Genomic DNA, 18,846 nt, shown 5'->3' with positions numbered 1-18,846 from the left:
ATTTTAGGTGCACTCACTTTCATGATCTTTGCAAAAATATATTTAGTATATATCTTTCCATCCTGTTTAAATGTACATAATTTTACTGCAAATATGTTGATATTTACTTTTTAAATATTGTTTCCCTCTACAGCTTTTACGAAGTAAATATATTTCTTTTCACAAAGTTCTCATCTGTCGTTGCTGAAATATTGTTAAAAGTAAGCAACATGACGACAACATGTTCCCTTTAAACGAATTAAACAATGACTTTATTCAATAATTTGAAAGGGGCATGTGGTTTCTTCCAGCGCCATATGGATCTATCGATATGGCGCTGGAAGAAACCACATGCTCTTTCTTCCAAATGTACCTGGAAGTGCCGTCATTTGATATACGCCCACTATCTGGACGTGGACCAATTGACCGTAGCCAGAAGTTTTTCGACGTCACTGACCTCACGTGGACCAATCACAGAGAAGTGCGTGGAGCATGATGGGCGTGTCCTGGAGTGGAGGGTCACAGCCCTTTGCTGCACCAGGCATCAAGACAAAACAGTCGGAGCAAATTAACCGGAGGCAAGAGGGTCTTCCTTTCAAAATAAGAGCACATATATTTCGAGATAGCACAAGAAATCAAACACTCGTGAGCGCGCTGCAGTTGCGCTGTAATAGTGACATATCATGTAGTACACAGGCAACTACCGCACTGTACGCATTCCTCCAGTTTAGATAACCTTATATTTAGGAATGCAATTATTAATTCAGATGGAGTGACATCTATAGTATTTGTTTGTGTTTTTAACCACGTAGTTCCAAAAATCCCCATTTAAATCTCAATTAAAGTTTCAGAAACGTAACCATTGAAAAATAGCTTTGGGAGTCATGTGCAACAACGTATCCGTATGTGAGTCTGCTGGCTGTTTTGCGCTGGAAGCCTGACCGGAAACAGTGTGTTCGGTTGATGTTAGCCTGACGGTAGTTGTTCCGGCAGCAGCAGCGGCTCCAGTGGATCCAATGAGGTGACGCCGCGTTCCGGGCCCGACTGCTGAGAATGAGCCGGTGATAAGGGGAACTAAAAACGGTCAAGTGTGACAACAAAGAGGCACTGAATCAAGGCTAGACCAGGAACACTGATCCCAGAACCCCCTGCATCAGTGCCGGAAGAGAGAAGGTGAGATCGGGAACAGATTGAGTCCATCATGCTTTCTACTGATGGGGCCAGACAGTTAGCTAGCGATGTGTAGCTGTCAACTCGTGTGAAAGCTGGTTGTCTTCTCCACAGCACCTCCGGTTCACGGGTAACGGTTAACGGGGAAAGGCTAAACAGCTGTGTCCAATTTGGCCCTTAAACTAGTCTACATCTGCGACTTCTCCTACAACTAGCTCTTGTATCCAGATGATGACCATCTAAAAGACTGGACGTTTTTCTTTATCTGTTGACTTAGTAATAATGAGGGTTTGAGTTGTGTGTGCATGCGTCACTGCGTCTCCGGTTGTTCTTCTGCTCAATCTGAAGCTCTGCATCGGCATGCATTTGTTTGATTACAAACGAAACCCAAACTTGTAATTATTAAAGCTTTAGTAACTATTAATACCACGTGTTTGGAAGTGTCCACAGCTGTGTGATCAGGTCATGAACTGCTTTGCATCGCCTTGGGCAGAGACCAGTGGCAGTGTCTCTGATCCAGCTGGACCTGAGTCACTGCCAAATGAGCACTAAAGAAACACGAGCAGTGTCATTATTCCAGTTTCTACCTGCACAAGTTTGGCTTTTCTAGTAGGTTGTTGTTGTTATTATTATTATTATTATTATTATTATTACCTATGTGAGGCTAGCACCTGCTTCCACATGATGAATGAAAAGTGACTGTACGGACACCGTGCCTGCATGGGCACGGACACAGAGGGTCAGGGGAATACAGGTGTTGGTATGTGATGAGCTTTTAACATATTCTGTAAATATAGTCGAGGTTAGATGAGTAAAGACCTGTAATGAATATTCATTAAGATGAAAATGTAAATAAAAAAAGTAAATTTGTGTACATCTTTCCAGCTCACCATGGGAGGGAGGAAGCTGCCACTGGCTGTTCTCGTCTGCCTTGTTCTGGCAATGTTGCCTTCTGGAGCAGGTAACATGACCCATCAAGATACACGCAAATCTCACTCTGACATGAAGTCCTGCTCGTAGTGAGAGCAGTGCTGTGGGGGCTGAACTGGTCTGGACAAGCCGACTCGTTTTCCAACACTGATTACAACTATAATTGTGAATTATTTAGAAATCTAGATGAGTTGGCTGAACAGCGTGTCCCTCAGAGTCTGTGGGGTGCCAGCGGTATGTTACACATGTCTTGTGTTGCAGGCACAGTAGCGGTCATGTCGGTGGACCTGGGCAGTGAGTGGATGAAAGTGGCGATAGTGAAACCTGGTGTGCCGATGGAGATTGTTCTCAACAAGTGAGTGTTTTTATGAACCTGGTACAGAACGAGTAAACACTTTGCTTTCCCACACAGAGTTTTCTATTTCCAAATTCACAGGGAGCATGCCAAGTCTGTTATTGGACAGTTCCTGGCTCCTTGATCCTCTGTTGATTCTGACTTCATTCTGATGCGCTATCTTTGAGACGGTCTTAGAGCTTTTATTTCTGCCTTGAGACCCGAGTGTTCTTCACGGAAGTATTTTACCGGCTGACCCGCCCCCTCGCCCTTCAGCTCCGATAGGAAACATTTCAACTTCACTGCAGTTTCAAACCGCAGTGAAGACGGATAGCAGATTAAACTCACCTCCAAGATGTTAACTGCATTTCTGTTCTGATTAATCAGGAAGTTAGAAGTAAGAAATGATGTTATTTACTTCTGCTGTTTCTCCTGTTAACTTTAATAATGTTTATAAATAAACTCAGAGTTGGAGTTTGTCAGCAAGAAACCCACTGCTCACAACAACATTTATTTATTTATCTTCATCTCCATTCAGTCACATGTGAATCAGATGATTCCACAGCGTCGGGTTTGAATTGTAAAGTTTTAATTTGATCTGAAACATTATGCCTCTTTTATAAATAGTTTCCAAAACCCAATAGTCATGTCCTGGATCATATAATCAGTCTGCTGCTCTGAGGACAACAGGCAGCTGGTCAGCTGTCCTCACATACGTGTGTTGGTCAGTTCCCATGTGTGTAGCGTATGGAGGAAAACTAAAGTGTGTGTCTGTGTTCCAAAACGGACAATCCTTTAAAAAGGTGCCCCCTTTCCCCCCCCCGTATGTTTTCCTTGCTCTGGAGCAATTGAACTGGATGTTCCCAGAGAGGATCAGAACACAAGAGAGGGAAACACATCCATCAGGAAATGACATTAAAGTGTTAAACATTTTCTCTGTTGTGCTTTCCTTCAGGGAGTCGCGGAGGAAAACCCCCATTGCTGTATGTCTGAAGGAAACTGAAAGACTGTTGGGAGACAGCGCACTCGGAGTGGTACGACTTCTTCTCAAATGTCCTGAATTGAGTTTGATCAAATGTCTGCTGACTCACACGTGCACTAACAGTGCTTAGCTAAGCTCGGAATGATATGTCTTTTTCCTTGCTTGCTATTAATGCTAATATATTGCTACATTTCAGTCTGTGAAGACGCCTAAAAGTGTGTATAGACACCTCCAAAGTCTCCTGGGAAAAAAGCACAATAACCTCCAGGTGGCGCTCTACCAGAAACGTTTCCCTGAGCACCAGCTGCTGGAGGACCCGGTGAGAGGCACCGTGTACTTTAAAACCTCAGAGTGAGTGTGCCACATTCATCCAATGCTCCTGCATATAATAAATACTGTGTCTATTTGTATTATTTAGAAGTGTTCACTCGTGGTCTGTTCGTCATGAAGTCCACAGTAATGGGCGATACCTCTGTCTCATATCATTTCACCTCTGGAGCAGCTTGTATTCATACTGAAGAGTGATGATTATTATTACAGCTCATTCTAAAAACATGACCGATGGTGAGATACTGTAGCTATCCGTAGAAGCACTATGGCAGTTGTCATAGAAACATCAATGGGTTCTAAAGATAAGCACTGCTTTGGACTGGGGCCTCTAATGTGTCTTCCTCCTCTTTGTGGCGTCAGAGAAACCCAGTTCACTCCCGAGGAGCTGCTGGGGATGATGCTCAACTATTCCCGGGGTCTGGCTCAGGACTTTGCAGGTCAGTGTGCGCGCTGCAGAAGATCATGGCTGTTTCAATGTGAGGCATATTCCCTAGCGTCGTCTCCCTCCACTCGCAGAACAACCGGTGAAAGACGCGGTGATCACGGTCCCGGCCTTCTTCAACCAGGCGGAGCGGCGGGCCGTGCTGCAGGCGGCGCAGATGGCCGGCCTCAAGGTTCTGCAGCTCATCAACGACAACACCGCCGTGGCCCTGAACTACGGCGTGTTCAGGAGGAAAGATATCGACAATACAGTCAAGGTGCACAGTCAGCATTACTTCCAGAGTCATGGTTATTAATTGGTCTGGTTATGTTTATTATCGTCAACAAATCCCATGTGCAGACTCACGCTGACAATGAATGTATCTAATCCCTTCTGAGTGTGTATCAAAGCCTGATGTGTCTTGAAAGAGAGACGATAACAAATGGAGCATTTTGACCGCTTTATCCTCGGGTCTCTTACCATCTTTGCACTTCACAATAATTGAGTGTGTCTGTCACTGTGGCGCCTAACAAGCCGACTGATGAGTGACCTGTTTCTGTTTCAGAACATCATGTTTTATGATATGGGTTCAGGGAGCACCACGGCCACCATCGTCACGTACCAGACCGTGAAGACCAAGGAGGCGGGCACCCAGCCCCAGCTGCAGATCAGAGGGGTCGGGTCAGTCACAACCACACGCTTTGTCTTATTAATCCTTTTCAAGACTGGGGAGAGCATGCCCAATATCTGATAATAAAATAAACAAGTTATAAAGCAATCAAAAATAACGTTGATAAATAGTTTAACATATAAACATAAATTAACACCCAAGAATACAATTTATTAAACTCACATTTTTAGGATTTTTTGTTTCCAGAATAGGGTTATCAGTAGAAACCCTCGCACAGTGCAGTTCAGCCCACTGCAGGCTGCTGTCAATACATGCTCTATTGCAGATGCATTGTATTGACCCAATAACTGAAGTAGCAACGACGCAGTGAGCCAGCTACATGTACGTCTCATAGCCAGAGCTGTGTGGACGGAGGGGAGGGTTTGTGATTGGCTGAGGGGTGAGGGTAGGGTTGGTCGGTATATTGCTGTCGTGTTGATATTGTGATATGGGACTAAATATTGTCCCAGATTTAGAATTTCACAACATAGCATACATTTATTTTCTGGTTTTAAAAGCTGCCTGATGGTGACATGTTTGGATTGCCTGAACTCTACTAACTGTTCTATTCTATGCCTTTACCCACTTAGTGATTATATCCACAATACTGGTGTTTAATTGCCAACATTTTCTAAACATTTTGAGGATACCACATTCTTCGATGTATTCTAAGGCCTGCTTCTCTTGTTCTGGCTGTAGGTTTGACCGCGGGTTGGGGGGCTTTGAGATGGACCTGCGACTCCGGGACCACCTGGCTAAACTGTTCAACGAGCAGAAGAAGACAAAGAAGGACGTGAGGGAGAACCACCGGGCCATGGCCAAGCTCCTCAAAGAGGCCCAGAGGCTGAAGACGGTGCTGAGTGCCAACGTGGACTTCATGGCCCAGGTGACTGCAGGGTCCATCCGGCACTCTTAAAGCAAACAGCTGATCAGACAGATCAGCACCTAAAATAAATAAAAAACATCTCACACCTGAGTAAATTGCATGACATGTTGACTTTGTTTGATACCAATACGTGAAGATGAAATGGTGTTTTCTTTCTTCACTCAGGTGGAAGGGTTAATGGATGACATTGACTTCAAATCTAAGGTGACCAGGACGGACTTTGAAGATCTGTGTGCGGATCTGTTCGACAGAGTGCCGGGCCCGGTGCAGGACGCCCTCAGCACCGCAGAGATGAACCTGGTCAGTATAGTGGGTCGCAGCGGATGCATAGAATAAGAATAGGGAAATAACTGAATACCACATAAATCTACAATAGAGTGATGTATTTTTGTAGGCTCTGGGGCAAACGCACATTTAAGATACTTGTATGTTTTGTTCAGCAGGAGATTCTGCACATATTAATACCACTTTATGATTTTTGAAGTGTTAATACAATGGCCAGAAGTAAAAAGCTAACGTTAGGCTATCAAAATGACATCCTGGTCACATGGCTGCCTATAACCAATGCTAAGCTAAAGGTGGCTAATGATGAGCGTGCTGCAGTCAGTAGTCTCATTTAGCCGTCTCTTAGCAACCGCTGTTTTATTGACACATCAAACTGTCATGAAAGAACATTACCTGCTCAACAAAAGATGTGTTTCACATCACACTGATGGTCAACAACATACTGGACCACATTGGTTTCAAGCCATTTCTGGTGTCCCTAAACCAGCTGGTTCGACACGTGTCATACTTTTATTTAAGTTGACCAGAGAAAAACTTTCCCTTTTCCATTTGATACACATTCTGTGAATTAAATCATTGACTTCAATAAAATGCCCCAACCGTCCGTCCGTCCCCTATGCGAATGACTTTATTGAATATATTTTCAAAGTGTTCAAATTATTTTCTAAACATTCTACGTGAATATTTATAAAATAACTGTACAAAACGCCGTGTACTTGTATTCACAGTTTTGTCCTGAATTAGGTGTGTAGTCTAGCTCTGCTTTTGAGAGCTTTGGTAGCTCCACTTGCCCACCAGACTGTGTGATGTCACTTCAGCAACAGTGGGCCAATGGCGCGATGCATTCAATTGAAGAGCAGTTGTAGTGATTGGCTGCAAGAAAAACTTGACAAATGGTTATATTCTTCCCAGATCTGTGTACAAAAGACCAAACCCAGGTATGGGCTGGGTACTGGGTTGTTTGAGCTGATGGTGTCATATAACACGCATTACTTCTCTTTCACTCCATATATATGTATATATATATATATATATATATATATATATATATATATATATAGAATTTTTTTTTTATTCCATTTTGGGGAGATTGTGCTTATTAGGCAAGTATTCCCGATTTGTATGTTTTCCTTTGCAAAGTAGGTAAAAACTAATAGATAAATGTTCACCAAAAAAAGTATGTAGACGTCTAATGCCCCTTTCACACCAACGCGGTTCCCGGTGTTGCCTGCCGGATCGCAGTTTTTGTTGATTTGGGCATATTTCCTGGACAGGCTACTTTGTACAGACAAAGTTAATAATAATTGTAATATTCCAGTTATAAACGACATGAATCAAAGATGCGTTGCTGTATTTTAGTGGTAAAAAAAAAATAATATAATTATTCTCTATATATATATATATATATATATATACATACATACAGTGGGGCAAAAAAGTATTTAGTCAGCTACCAATTGTGCAAGTTCTCCCACTTGAAAAGATGAGAGGCCTGTAATTGTCATCCTAGGTATACCTCAACTATGAGAGACAGAATGAGAAAAAAAAAAATCCAGAAAATCACATTGTCTGATTTTTAAAGAATTTATTTGCAAATGATGGTGGAAAATAAGTATTTGGTCAATAACAAAAGTTCATCTCAATACTTTGTTATATACCCTTTGTTGGCAATGACAGAGGTGAAATGTTTTCTGTAAGTCTTCACAAGGTTTTCACACACTGTTGCTGGTACTTTGGCCCATTCCTCCATGCAGATCTCCTCTAGAGCAGTGATGTTTTGGGGCTGTCGCTGGGCAACACGGACTTTCAACTCCCTCCAAAGATTTCTATGGGGTTGAGATCTGGAGACTGGCTAGGCCACTCCAGGACCTTGAAATGCTTCTTACGAAGCCACTCCTTCGTTGCCCGGGCGGTGTGTTTGGGATCATTGTCATGCTGAAAGACCCAGCCACGTTTCATCTTCAATGCCCTTGCTGATGGAAGGAGGTTGTCACTCAAAATCTGACGATACATGGCCTCATTCATTCTTTCCTTTACACGGATCAGTCGTCCGTCCCTTTGCAGAAAGCCCCAAAGCATGATGTTTCCACGCCCATGTTTCACAGTAGGTGTTCTTTGGATGCAACTCAGCATTCTTTCTCCTCCAAACACGTCTAGTTGAGTTTTTACCAAAAAGTTCTATTTTGGTTTCATCTGACCATATGACATTCTCCCAATCCTCTTCTGGATCATCTAAATGCTCTCTAGCAAACTTCAGACGGGCCTGGACATGTACTGGCTTAAGCAGGGGACACGTCTGGCACTGCAGGGTTTGAGTCCCTGGCGGCGTAGTGTGTTACTGATGGTAGCCTTTGTTACTTTGGTCCCAGCTCTCTGCAGGTCATGGACTCGGTCCCCCCGTGTGGTTCTGGGATCTTTGCTCACCGTCTCTTCTTGTGATCATTTTGACCCCACGGGGTGAGATCTTGCGTGGAGCCCCAGATCGAGGGAGATTATCAGTGGTCTTGTATGTCTTCCATTTTCTAATAATTGCTCCCACAGTTGATTTCTTCACACCAAGCTGCTTACCTATTGCAGATGCAGTCTTCCCAGCCTGGTGCAGGTCTACCATTTTGTTTCTGGTGTCCTTTGACAGCTCTTTGGTCTTGGCCATAGTGGAGTTTGGAGTGTGACTGTTTGAGGTTGTGGACAGGTGTCTTTTATACTGATAACGAGTTCAAACAGGTTCCATTAATACAGTTAACGAGTGGAGGACAGAGGAGGCTCTTAAAGAAGAAGTTACAGGTCTGTGAGAGCCAGACATCTTGTTTGTTTGTAGGTGACCAAATACTTATTTTACAGAGGAATTTACCAATTAATTCATTTAAAATCCTACAATGTGATATCCTGGATTCTTTCCCCCCATTCTGTCTCTCAGAGTTGAAGTGTACCTAGGATGAAAAGTACAGGCCTCTCTCATCTTTTTAAGTGAGAGAACTTGCACAGTTGGTGGCTGACTAAATACTTTATTGCCCCACTGTATATATGCTAAGGTCCCGCTGCTGACACGATATCAGTAATTTAGTGTGCATATGTGTAATCAAACCCATGATATCAAAATCTCACTCCAGCCAGGTACCCAAAGTTGGCAACCCTGTGCCAACACCACCCATTTTATACCAGAGAAACTTTAATAACAGCGTTGTGATGCCAAACAGCGTCAATTCAGACTGACACACATTCACTTGGGGAACTGGGGATATGTATGAGCTGCTTGTGTGACAGTCAGACAGTGAATACTTTACAGCGGCCGCTGCCGTGTGAACTAACCCCTAGATTCCACCGGGTCCTTACGGCCCCTACACGGCGGCGTGCGTCACCGCTTCTGCCCATTCACTTTGAATAGGGTGACGTCACGCCTCGCCAAACTGCATTGTGGGAGCAAAGCGTAGATTTTCTCGCGGTGCTCACTGCAAAAGTAGAGCAATGTTCTACTTTTGACGCTTCGAAGGAGGCGTCAGCCAATCATATCCCGCGTATGCAAATCTGCCAATACAAGCGCTAGCCAATCAAACCGCGTGTATGCTGGGAGAGCCAGTTCATTTCCCATATGTCAAAAAATGGAGGCGAAAATAATCGGAGCGGTAGTGAATCACCCGGTGCTTTAGGATCAGTCCCTGTTCACCTACCGGGATACAAACCGGAGGAACCAGGCATGGAGGGAGGAGGCAGAGACAGGGGGTGAAACGGGTAGGGTTTCGCCTGTTTGGGGATCTTATATCCAGTTTACTTCGTTTTAACATTGCTATTGCTTTGTATGTCGGGAGTGGGAGATTCATGTGATTGGTTGTTGGTCGTGTTGCTCGCAAAAAATCCCCAAGCTTCAGACACGCCCACCTCCAAGATTTTTTTTAACGCGGCTGTGTGGACATATCGTAACTGTTAGCTCAGGTTAATCTCGCCCCCCTCCGACGTAAGTGTGACGTATGCGGTTCTTGCTTCGAGACAAAGCCTCAAACTGCAGTTCATCTAGTGGCCAGTAGGAGCAGGCTGCAGAAGGGAGCAATTTCCTTAGACCCCCATGTTAAAATGCCCAACTTTACAGCAGAAATAAACATGTTTACATCGTGGTTAAAAAACAAAATATTCTCTGTATAGATGGATTCCCCCTTCATGACTACAATGTGGGGGGTGAATTGTTATATAACGCAACCTTTTTAGTTATATTAGGTCTTAAAGTTTTTGCATAAATTAGGGCGTGGTCACCTTGAGTGACAGGTCTCTGCAGTGACTGCTGCTTCTAGCTTTCTGTCTCTCTGCTAGTAGGCATTTTAAGATTTGTATGCAAGTATTATCCCAAAAACTCAATACCTTAGATTATTATTGATAGTTTCATGTTAACTTACCTACTTGCCTTAAGCAACGTAAAACGTGCAGACTGGGAGCAACAAATGTAGGTTAGCATCCCAGATGCATCCCAGATGCTGCTGAGCATGTTAGTTTAGCTAGGTAGCCTCAGCTAGCTCTGGAACTTCCAGCTAGTTCCAGGAAGTCCCGCCTCTTTGCCCTTATTTGGATCAGGTTGGAGCAGGTGGGAGTTAGACTCTGACGTCACTGTCGAGCCGTTGGTGCCAGACTCCGCCTACTTTAGGCTTCTCAGCAACTCTGCAGAATCCTATGGGTGACGTCATGGACACTACGTCCATTTATATATACAGTCTATGTTCTAGACCGACAATTTTTTGGTGCTTGAAACAAACTGGATTCCGCAGCATAGAGGTGGCTCCGCTGCGGTGTGAACAGGAAAAACCTGTGCTTTTCAGGCTCTAGCTCCAAACCGGCCCTGGAACCGCGTTGGTGTGAAAGGGGCATATGTCAAAAGCAGAACTAATTTTGACATTAAGGTCTCTTACCATCTTAAGGTGTGGACTGATGTTCTTTTTAATTTGATGGGAAATATTGAGCAGTGAGTATGAACAGATGTTGAGTGAGTTTTTATATTTCTTTCAACAGGAGGACATTGAGCAGGTGATTTTAGTAGGCGGCGCCACCCGCGTCCCCAAGGTCCAGGAAGTGCTGCTCAAAGCTGTGGGCAAGTGAGTACTGTCCACTCCCATTCAATCACTTCCACTTCCAAAGTGAACATGATTGATGAACTTTATTTTTCCACAACTTGCTTCACATTTCCACCAAGTCTTGGAAATCATCCTGATTCTGATTGTTAGAGAGTTGAGTTTAACTTTGGTTGGATTGAGAAGCTGTGGTTTGTGTATTCTGCCGTGCAGAGAGGATCTGGCGAAGAACATCAACGCAGACGAAGCAGCAGCCATGGGAGCGGTGTACCAGGCTGCTGCCCTCAGCAAGGCCTTCAAGGTCAAACCCTTCCTGGTCCGGGACGCAGCCGTCTTCCCCATCCAGGTCCGCTCGTTCACTGCCTCGTTCGTCCTGAATCCTTGTTTGCTAACATGTGTTTGAACTCCTGTAACCACGGTGTTTCTCAGCACCTTTCTCACTGTTGCCTGTTCTTTTAGTACAGGACTCGAACCCAAATAGGATGTGATATTACAGTCCATGGAAACACTAACCACATGTCTTTGGTACCATCAGGTGGAGTTCACCCGTGAGTCAGAGGAGGAGGGTATCAAGACCCTTAAACACAACAAACGTATCCTCTTCCAGAGGATGGCGCCCTACCCCCAGCGCAAGGTCATCACATTCAACCGCTACAGCGACGACTTTGCTTTCTACATCAACTACGGCGACCTGAGCTACCTGAGTCAGGAAGACCTCAGGTTAGTTGGCTGAGGCTTGAGAGCTCTGTGGAAGCGCACTGTACTTTAGAAGCATTCAAAGAGGCTCCGATGTATGATGCCTTCAGGGTTTGAATGTTTTGCTGGTGTTTCGCAGCGTGTTTGGCTCTCTGAACCTGACCACGGTCAAGCTGTCTGGAGTAGGCAACAGCTTCCAGAAGAATGCAGACGCAGAGTCCAAAGGCATCAAAGCCCATTTCAACATGGATGAGAGCGGGGTGCTGCTGCTGGACCGGGTCAGTCTCGCTCTTCTGAACATCCAAACAGCAGCTGCTCACTGAGAGCAGGACACATGTTCCACCTCCTGTGATGTCTGCCTGCACAGTGTGCTGGACCACGAGGAGCCACTCCTCATACTGCACACAGCAGAACATCATGGCTCAATTATAGAGGGATACATTTCAATCCACTATTGTTTTGTTTGATTGGTGTACTTGATACTCGCAGAATAGAAACCAAAAGTATATTTGATTTGTTTCAGTGAAATGAATGTTGTATTTTTGTCATCCACAGGTGGAGTCTGTGTTTGAAACTATTGTGGAGGAGAAAGAGGAGGAATCAACATTAACTAGTAGGTTCTGAGCGTTATGGCGGTACTTTGGTGACCTTGAAATTCTGCCCATCTGTGTGGTATCTAGCTTTGTAGCCGGGGGCGGGGTACATTAAAAGTGCCTTTGATTCAACCACTACAGGGCTGTATTAAGGAATACATTGAGTGTTTGAGCCTGAGCCAAAGTATTCAGGGTTATGAACATGACAGGGTCTCGGCCTCTCGATGAGACCGGGACGCTTAGTAAGCACTTCGTGGTTATCTCTGAACAAGGAAGACACGGGTCGACGCTGTAGCTGCCATTCATTCCTGAGACAAAGGACCTGCAGGACTCACAGCTTCCATTGCCTCCTTCTTTGTCAGCGCTGATGGAACTTGGACATGTTTTTGGCTTGTTGATTGCTAATACTAAAATACTTTTTTTAAAGTTGTCAATTTTACAGCCTGTACTTTAGTTTATGGGACTTAATATAACTAACTGAGCCAACTCGGTTTCAGAGCTGGGAAACACTATTTCCACCTTGTTTGGAGGAGGATCCTCAGAACCTGCCGCAAATGTGACGGAACCTGTCCAGGTAATTCAGATCATGACAAAGCTGACATGTTTGTTAATCAAGTGCAGTGTGTTGAGGTGGTAGCTCACATTGTTTCCTGATTTCTCTTGTTCGGGACGAGGAGGAAGTGCCTCCGGAGTCTGGCAAGGAGGGCGAGGAGGGCGAGGCCGAGGAGAAGCAGGAAAACTCGGAGAAGAGTTCCACTGAAGAGAAAGGTCAGGAGAAGACCGAGGAGGCGAGCAGCCAGACTGATGCTCCGGTAAGACCTCTACAGCCCTGAGGAACATTTAGTTTGAAATATTGATTAGTAAATGAGAAACTAACTTTATCCAAAAAAGAGTGGCCTATAAAGTAACATTTTTGCTGGTAAAGGAGGAAAAGGATGGAGAGGAAGCTGAGAACACGGAGGCAGAGAAGGACGCTGAGAACACGGAGGCAGAGAAGGACGCTGAGAACACGGAGGCAGAGAAGGACGCTGAGAACACGGAGGCAGAGAAGGACGCTGAGAACACGGAGGCAGAGAAGGACGCTGAGAGGAAGGCAAAACCTCAGAAAAAGAGCAAGATCTCTGAAGACGTCGCAGCGGAACTCATCACCAATGACATCCTTGACCCTACTGCAGAGGATGTGGCCTCCTCTAAGAAGAAGTAAAGCAGCAACTTCCTTTTTTCTTCTCTCTCGTGTTCTCTCGGTTCTCAGTCAGTTGGCTGAAATGAGTGTTTGTATGTCCGCAGGTTGCAGGATCTGACAGACAGAGACCTGGCCAAACAGGAGAGGGAGAAGTCCCTCAACAGTCTGGAAGCTTTTATCTTTGAGACACAGGTAAGTAACTAACGCTTAACCATAGTTTTATCGTCAGCCTTATTTCCTATCCAATTTGGTTTTCAAGACATTTGAGTCACCAGTGTAGCTATTCCACAGAAATCCTAGATTTAAAATCGTTTCATCTTAAGAACAACCACATGGCACAACATCACCTGGGCCTCCCCACAAACACTCATTGTTCCTCCAGGACAAGCTGTACCAGGAGGATTACCAGCTGGTGGTGACGGAGGAGGAGAAGGAGCAGATCTCCAGCAAGCTGAGCGAGGCGTCCGAGTGGATGGATGAGGAGGGCTACACTGCCTCCAACAAGCAGCTGAGGGAGCAACTGTCCCAGCTGAGGAGCCTGTGTAAGGACATGTTCTTCAGGGTTGAGGAGCGCCGCAGGTGGCCCGAGCGCCTGGCCGCCCTGAACAGCAGACTCAACACCTCCAGCTTCTTCCTGAGGTGAGTGCTGGAGATGTTAGGACTTCGTAGAGGCGAGGGACTTTGTTATTGACCACATTTGTTTTGTTTTCTTCAAAGGAGTGCCAAACTGATTCCAGAGGACGACCAGATCTTCACTGAAGTTGAGCTGAATCTGTTAGAAAAAGTGATCAACGAAACAATGGTATGTGGGCAATGTATACATGTTTTCATCACACATGGTCGTCCTCCTCATTTATTTAGCTCAAAGTGGAATATAGAAAAGTCAAAGCTGTGTCGGTACAAGGCTTGTATTTTCTAGTATGGGGCATTTGCTACATTTCCCATAATGCACATATATTATCGTTTTTTTTCATAGTTAGTGAAGTAGTTCTCTTTGTATCGAGTAAATTGACAGGTGTAACGTTTTCTGCAGACGTGGAAAAATGAGACGGAATCCGAGCAGGAGAAGCGCTCTCCAAAGGAACGGCCCGTCCTCTTGTCAAAAGACATCGAGTCCAAAGTGTCCCTGCTGGAGCGGGAGCTCAACTACCTGCTCAACAAGGCCAAGTTTGCCAAGCCCAAAGTCAAAGCCAAGAACAGCACAAGCTCTGATAAAAGCAGCAAGGCCAACAACACCACCAAGGAGAAGGTCATCCCCCCCGCAGAGGAGAGCGCAGACTCAAAGAGTGGTGGGTCAATCGTGTATTATCCAAAAATAATTACAACTGTTAGTTAGAAAAACTATTTATTTTTGTTGTCTTTTTCAAAATGCTCAATTTAAATACAGAAAGCCCAGAGGAGGTACAGCCAGGGAAAGTCCCGCCCACTGAGGAGAGCGCTACCAACACAGACCCGGACAGCCAATCACAGCCCACAGAAGAATCAACAACCACAGGTCGGTCTGCCATTCCTGTAGCTGATGATGCCGGCAGTGGCGGTTCTAGACCAATTTGACTGGGGGGGCCACTGGGGGGCCAGTTATTTTCTGAGGGGGGCACAATAAATGCAGGACGAAAAAGAGAACTAGACAGTATGAAGTAATTGCGCATAAGAAAACAATGCAATACAGTTATTGGTATTTGTTTCAGTACACTTATTTATTTCAGATAGATCTTATAGTTATTACTGTTAGCTTCAGCTTAAGTTATCGTGCAATGTTTGCACTCACACCATATTTCTATAAAAATAAAGGCAATGAACAGTTGCATCTAAAAAAATAAATAATAATAATTTCATTGTTAGGGGGGTCAGAGGTCAGTTTTAGGGGGGCATTGCCCCGCCCCTGGATGCCGGAGAGCTTTAGTCAACTCCTCACCACTCGACTCCTCACCGACACTAACGGAGCATGAGCGTTCTGCTGGACTGTTGTAACGGATCGCATTATGGTTATGAAGCTGCTGTGTTCAGCCGGGCTTTCTTCAGAAGGCTCTCCTTCATTCTCATGATAGGGACTCTTCTACTGCACTTTCTCAACTATTACATCTCCTACTCAAACATTCCAGAACTGTAGATCTGCCACTGTCCCATAATGAAGGATTCATGAATATCAAATCAAAGTTAATGATTTGTATTGGTTGAATAATACCTGTGATGTGGGTTTCCGCTAGGATTTTTTCTCGACGGTCAAATGTCCGGGCAGATTTTATTTTACCGGACAAATTTGAAACTTACCGTGTGTCATATTTCAATAATAATAATAATAGTTGTGTAGCAGAGTTTCCGTTAGCAGGTAATTACCGGACTATGAGCAGATATGCTTCAGTTTAAAACTCAGTTCACGGGCTCATTTTGATATTGCTTCAGTTTATAATTGTAACAGATCGAAAAAAATTCAGATTAATTTTTCAATAAATGATTCCACAAACAACAAACAACATAATTATTACATTCAAACAAACTACTTGTAGTAGATAACGTACATTATTCAGAAGTTTACATCAACTTTGAATAATAACACGGGAGAAACGGATCCTCTCTCTCTCTCTCTCTCTCTCTCTCTCTCTCTCTCTTTCCCTCCCTCTCTCCCTCTCCCTCCCTCTCTCTCCTGACAGCAGTCAGTTTCTCATGCAGCTCCTGCAGCCCGCTAAACAGAGGGCGGGGCTTCAGGTGATTATGCAGAGCTGCGTGTCTCCGTCAGACTCAGCAGCTGATCTGATCTCTCTCTCGCTCCGGTTACACTTCACTCACGTTTATGTCCATATCGATCAGACCCAGCTCTCCTGATCGGCCTTTATAGAGAGCACCGATCAAACTATTAAGAGTGAATATCGGCCGATAATGACCGGCGGCCGATCGATCGGAGCCTCCCTAATTATTACCAGACATGTTGACCGTCAGGTTTTGAATTTACCGGTTTTTTATAAATGTTACCAGCTAAAAACCGGTAATTACCGGCTAACGGAAACCCTGATATATATATATATATATACCAAAAGACTACGCATTTGTTATAGGCGTTTTATTCGCTGCAGTACCAGCAGTGTGGTACTTCAACGTTTTTGAAGCATTTCATGAGCAAGTAAGCATCCTTCTGATGAGTGAATCAGAACAGTACAGTCAACTATTAGTGTAACATACGGCTCCTTTTAGAATGTCTTCCCTCAACTGACACGCTGTAGCCCTTTCAGAGGATACCTCTGGGAGAAGCACCTGAAGGTGGAGGACGCCTCTGGCTTGCCACAGACATGTAAAAAGAGACTCTGACTCCAGCCTCACCTTAACTCTAACCCACTCCTCACATGTCTGTAGTGGCTGAGTGAACGCACTGTAGTTCAACGATCATTTATTTAATTCGTACAGAGGTTGATCTGTACAACAACACTCGTGGTTTTGACATGAAATGGTTGATTTATGAATGGACTTACAGCGGTAGTAAACATGGGAGTGTGGTCCCTTTTAAGACAATGATCCATAATAACAAAAAGCAAAGTGTTTGCAATGCTAGTTGTTCCAGCTGTTGAATAGTAATAAAACCTGCAGAACAATGTGATGTCATGTATTACATTAAAGGGTTGAATCACATTCTCATCCCACCCAAAGAGCTTTTGCTTTACACTAGAACCAGCTATCCCGTCATTGTGTGTCTGGCTCGCAGCAGACTGCTCCTTGGTGGAGACAAAGCTGACGGTGTGGCTGCTCGTAGTAGAACATGTCAATCGTTTGATGTGGTGCATTTCAATAATGATGAGAATGCCTCGATGACATGATTACCAGGTCCGAGTCAGACCACAAACCAGCTCTGGATTTTCCCTCACCTTGCAACAAGGCCTGCAAATGTCTCTGCTAACAGGCTTCACCATGGCAACAGCTTTGTGTGTGTCTTATTGAATCTGTAAACATGTGCTGCAGTTATCCAGCACTTGAAGTGAGCTGATGTAATCCAACACAGTATTCATGTTTCCCTCTCTTCTCATTCCAGGAGCAACGGAGAAGAGCCAGCCTGAGAAGCACATAGAGGATGAATTATAACGGCTGGAACTGGAAAAATCACTTTATTTATTGATAGTGTATAAATGTTCGCGTTCCTTCTCACTCGGTTTGTTTTTTGTTTAATTTGGTCCTTGTTTATTGAACCGCTGGAAGATAAGGATTGGAGACCACTCAGCTTGTCCCCTTCTTCTTCTTCTGTACCCTCATCTGCTCCGTCTCATGGATTCTATAAGCTACCGTCACTCAAACACCAAGAAGCAGCACAACCAAAATAAAGCCCAGGTGAAGCTCCAAAGCCCCCCCCTCACTGCTGAAGGAGAGGCCGTGTTGAGACCATCCGGACATTTGACAGGCCCTGTGTGTGTGTGTTCTCTGGTCTGTCCTCAATGGACACTTCCTGTCCTGCTTTGTCCTCTGCACTGATTCTGTTTCTGTAGCTGGGAGCTTAGTATTGGTCTAAAAGCTGCAGCTGCTCTCTCCATGGCCGAGTGCTGGTATCACTGACTCTTAAGCTGCTGCTTAATGGTCCTTTAGAATTTGTCTTTTCTCCAAACCAGAATGTATTTGGCCAAATAAGTTAGATGTATTTGTACCATTTATACTGTAATCACTTACAGTATATTTAAAACTATGTGGTAGCACAGTCAGTTGAATTTTCATTTGGTTAAAGAATCTGTCATAAATATTCATGGTTTAATTGTGTAATGTAGGAGGTCATCATATATTTACCAACTGGGCTAAAGAGAGGCTGTCCAGTAAGAGACTCAATGCGATGACCATGTAAACTAGGGATAACATGCATATTAACATTTGGTGGGCCAGCGTGTTTAAAGCAGAACTACTGATTCAGACCTTGTTATGTTCCCAATGAGTGGCTGAATACGTTCATGAGAACCTCTCCTTTGATGTGCAAGGTTCAGACCGTTCGGGTCCATCAGGCAGCACTTGTTGCTCGCCCCCCCCCCCCAGCTGCTCCTGTATGTGTACTACACTCTGCTGGTGCGCGGCTGAGTTCTTTCTGATCCAACTGAAACTTTGATTGTGTGCACAGTGGGCACTCCATCTTTAATATTTCATAAGCTGCTAAACAATTTAGAGGGGGGGGGTCATTTGTATCTTTACCTGGACATGCCCTGTCGTACAGATGTTGTCTCCGTTTTCCGCTGGAACGTTTGGGGGGGGTTGGGGGTGCGTCTGTTTGTTGCACTGTGGATTATTTGAAGGGGAGAACTGTAGAGAACAGTCAGGAATGGAAGATGCAAACAATGTTGTCTTTCTAAACTGTTAATAAAAACTCTTGTTTTTAA

At 44.5% G+C, this 18,846-nt stretch overlaps 1 protein-coding gene across 3 annotated transcripts; it reads left to right on the top strand.

Annotated features, from left to right (window-relative positions):
- The first annotated feature begins 952 nt into the window (after positions 1-952).
- hyou1 (hypoxia up-regulated 1) lies at positions 953-18,846 on the top strand. Of its 3 annotated transcripts, none has more exons than XM_034098721.1 (24): positions 953-1,152; positions 2,035-2,110; positions 2,341-2,434; positions 3,369-3,447; positions 3,592-3,746; positions 4,086-4,162; positions 4,242-4,423; positions 4,712-4,827; positions 5,516-5,702; positions 5,868-6,002; positions 10,980-11,062; positions 11,252-11,384; positions 11,574-11,758; positions 11,874-12,012; positions 12,290-12,347; positions 12,825-12,901; positions 13,002-13,139; positions 13,253-13,527; positions 13,615-13,702; positions 13,893-14,149; positions 14,228-14,312; positions 14,544-14,799; positions 14,898-15,005; positions 17,529-18,846. In XM_034098721.1, the coding sequence occupies exons 2-24, from the start codon at positions 2,041-2,043 to the stop codon at positions 17,576-17,578; spliced, it is 3,027 nt and encodes a 1,008-aa protein (XP_033954612.1). In that variant the 5' UTR covers positions 953-1,152; positions 2,035-2,040; the 3' UTR covers positions 17,579-18,846. The 3 variants fall into 3 exon arrangements, with proteins under 3 accessions (XP_033954612.1, XP_071061622.1, XP_033954613.1); XM_071205521.1 differs by having other exon boundaries at positions 12,825-12,902; positions 12,997-13,139; XM_034098722.1 differs by having other exon boundaries at positions 954-1,152; positions 13,005-13,139.

This window comes from Pseudochaenichthys georgianus, chromosome 14 (genome assembly GCF_902827115.2).
Source record: "Pseudochaenichthys georgianus chromosome 14, fPseGeo1.2, whole genome shotgun sequence".
NCBI lineage: Eukaryota > Metazoa > Chordata > Actinopteri > Perciformes > Channichthyidae > Pseudochaenichthys > Pseudochaenichthys georgianus.
The sequence above is the reverse complement of the archived record's forward strand: the minus strand, read 5'-3'. Positions and strand labels throughout refer to the sequence as shown.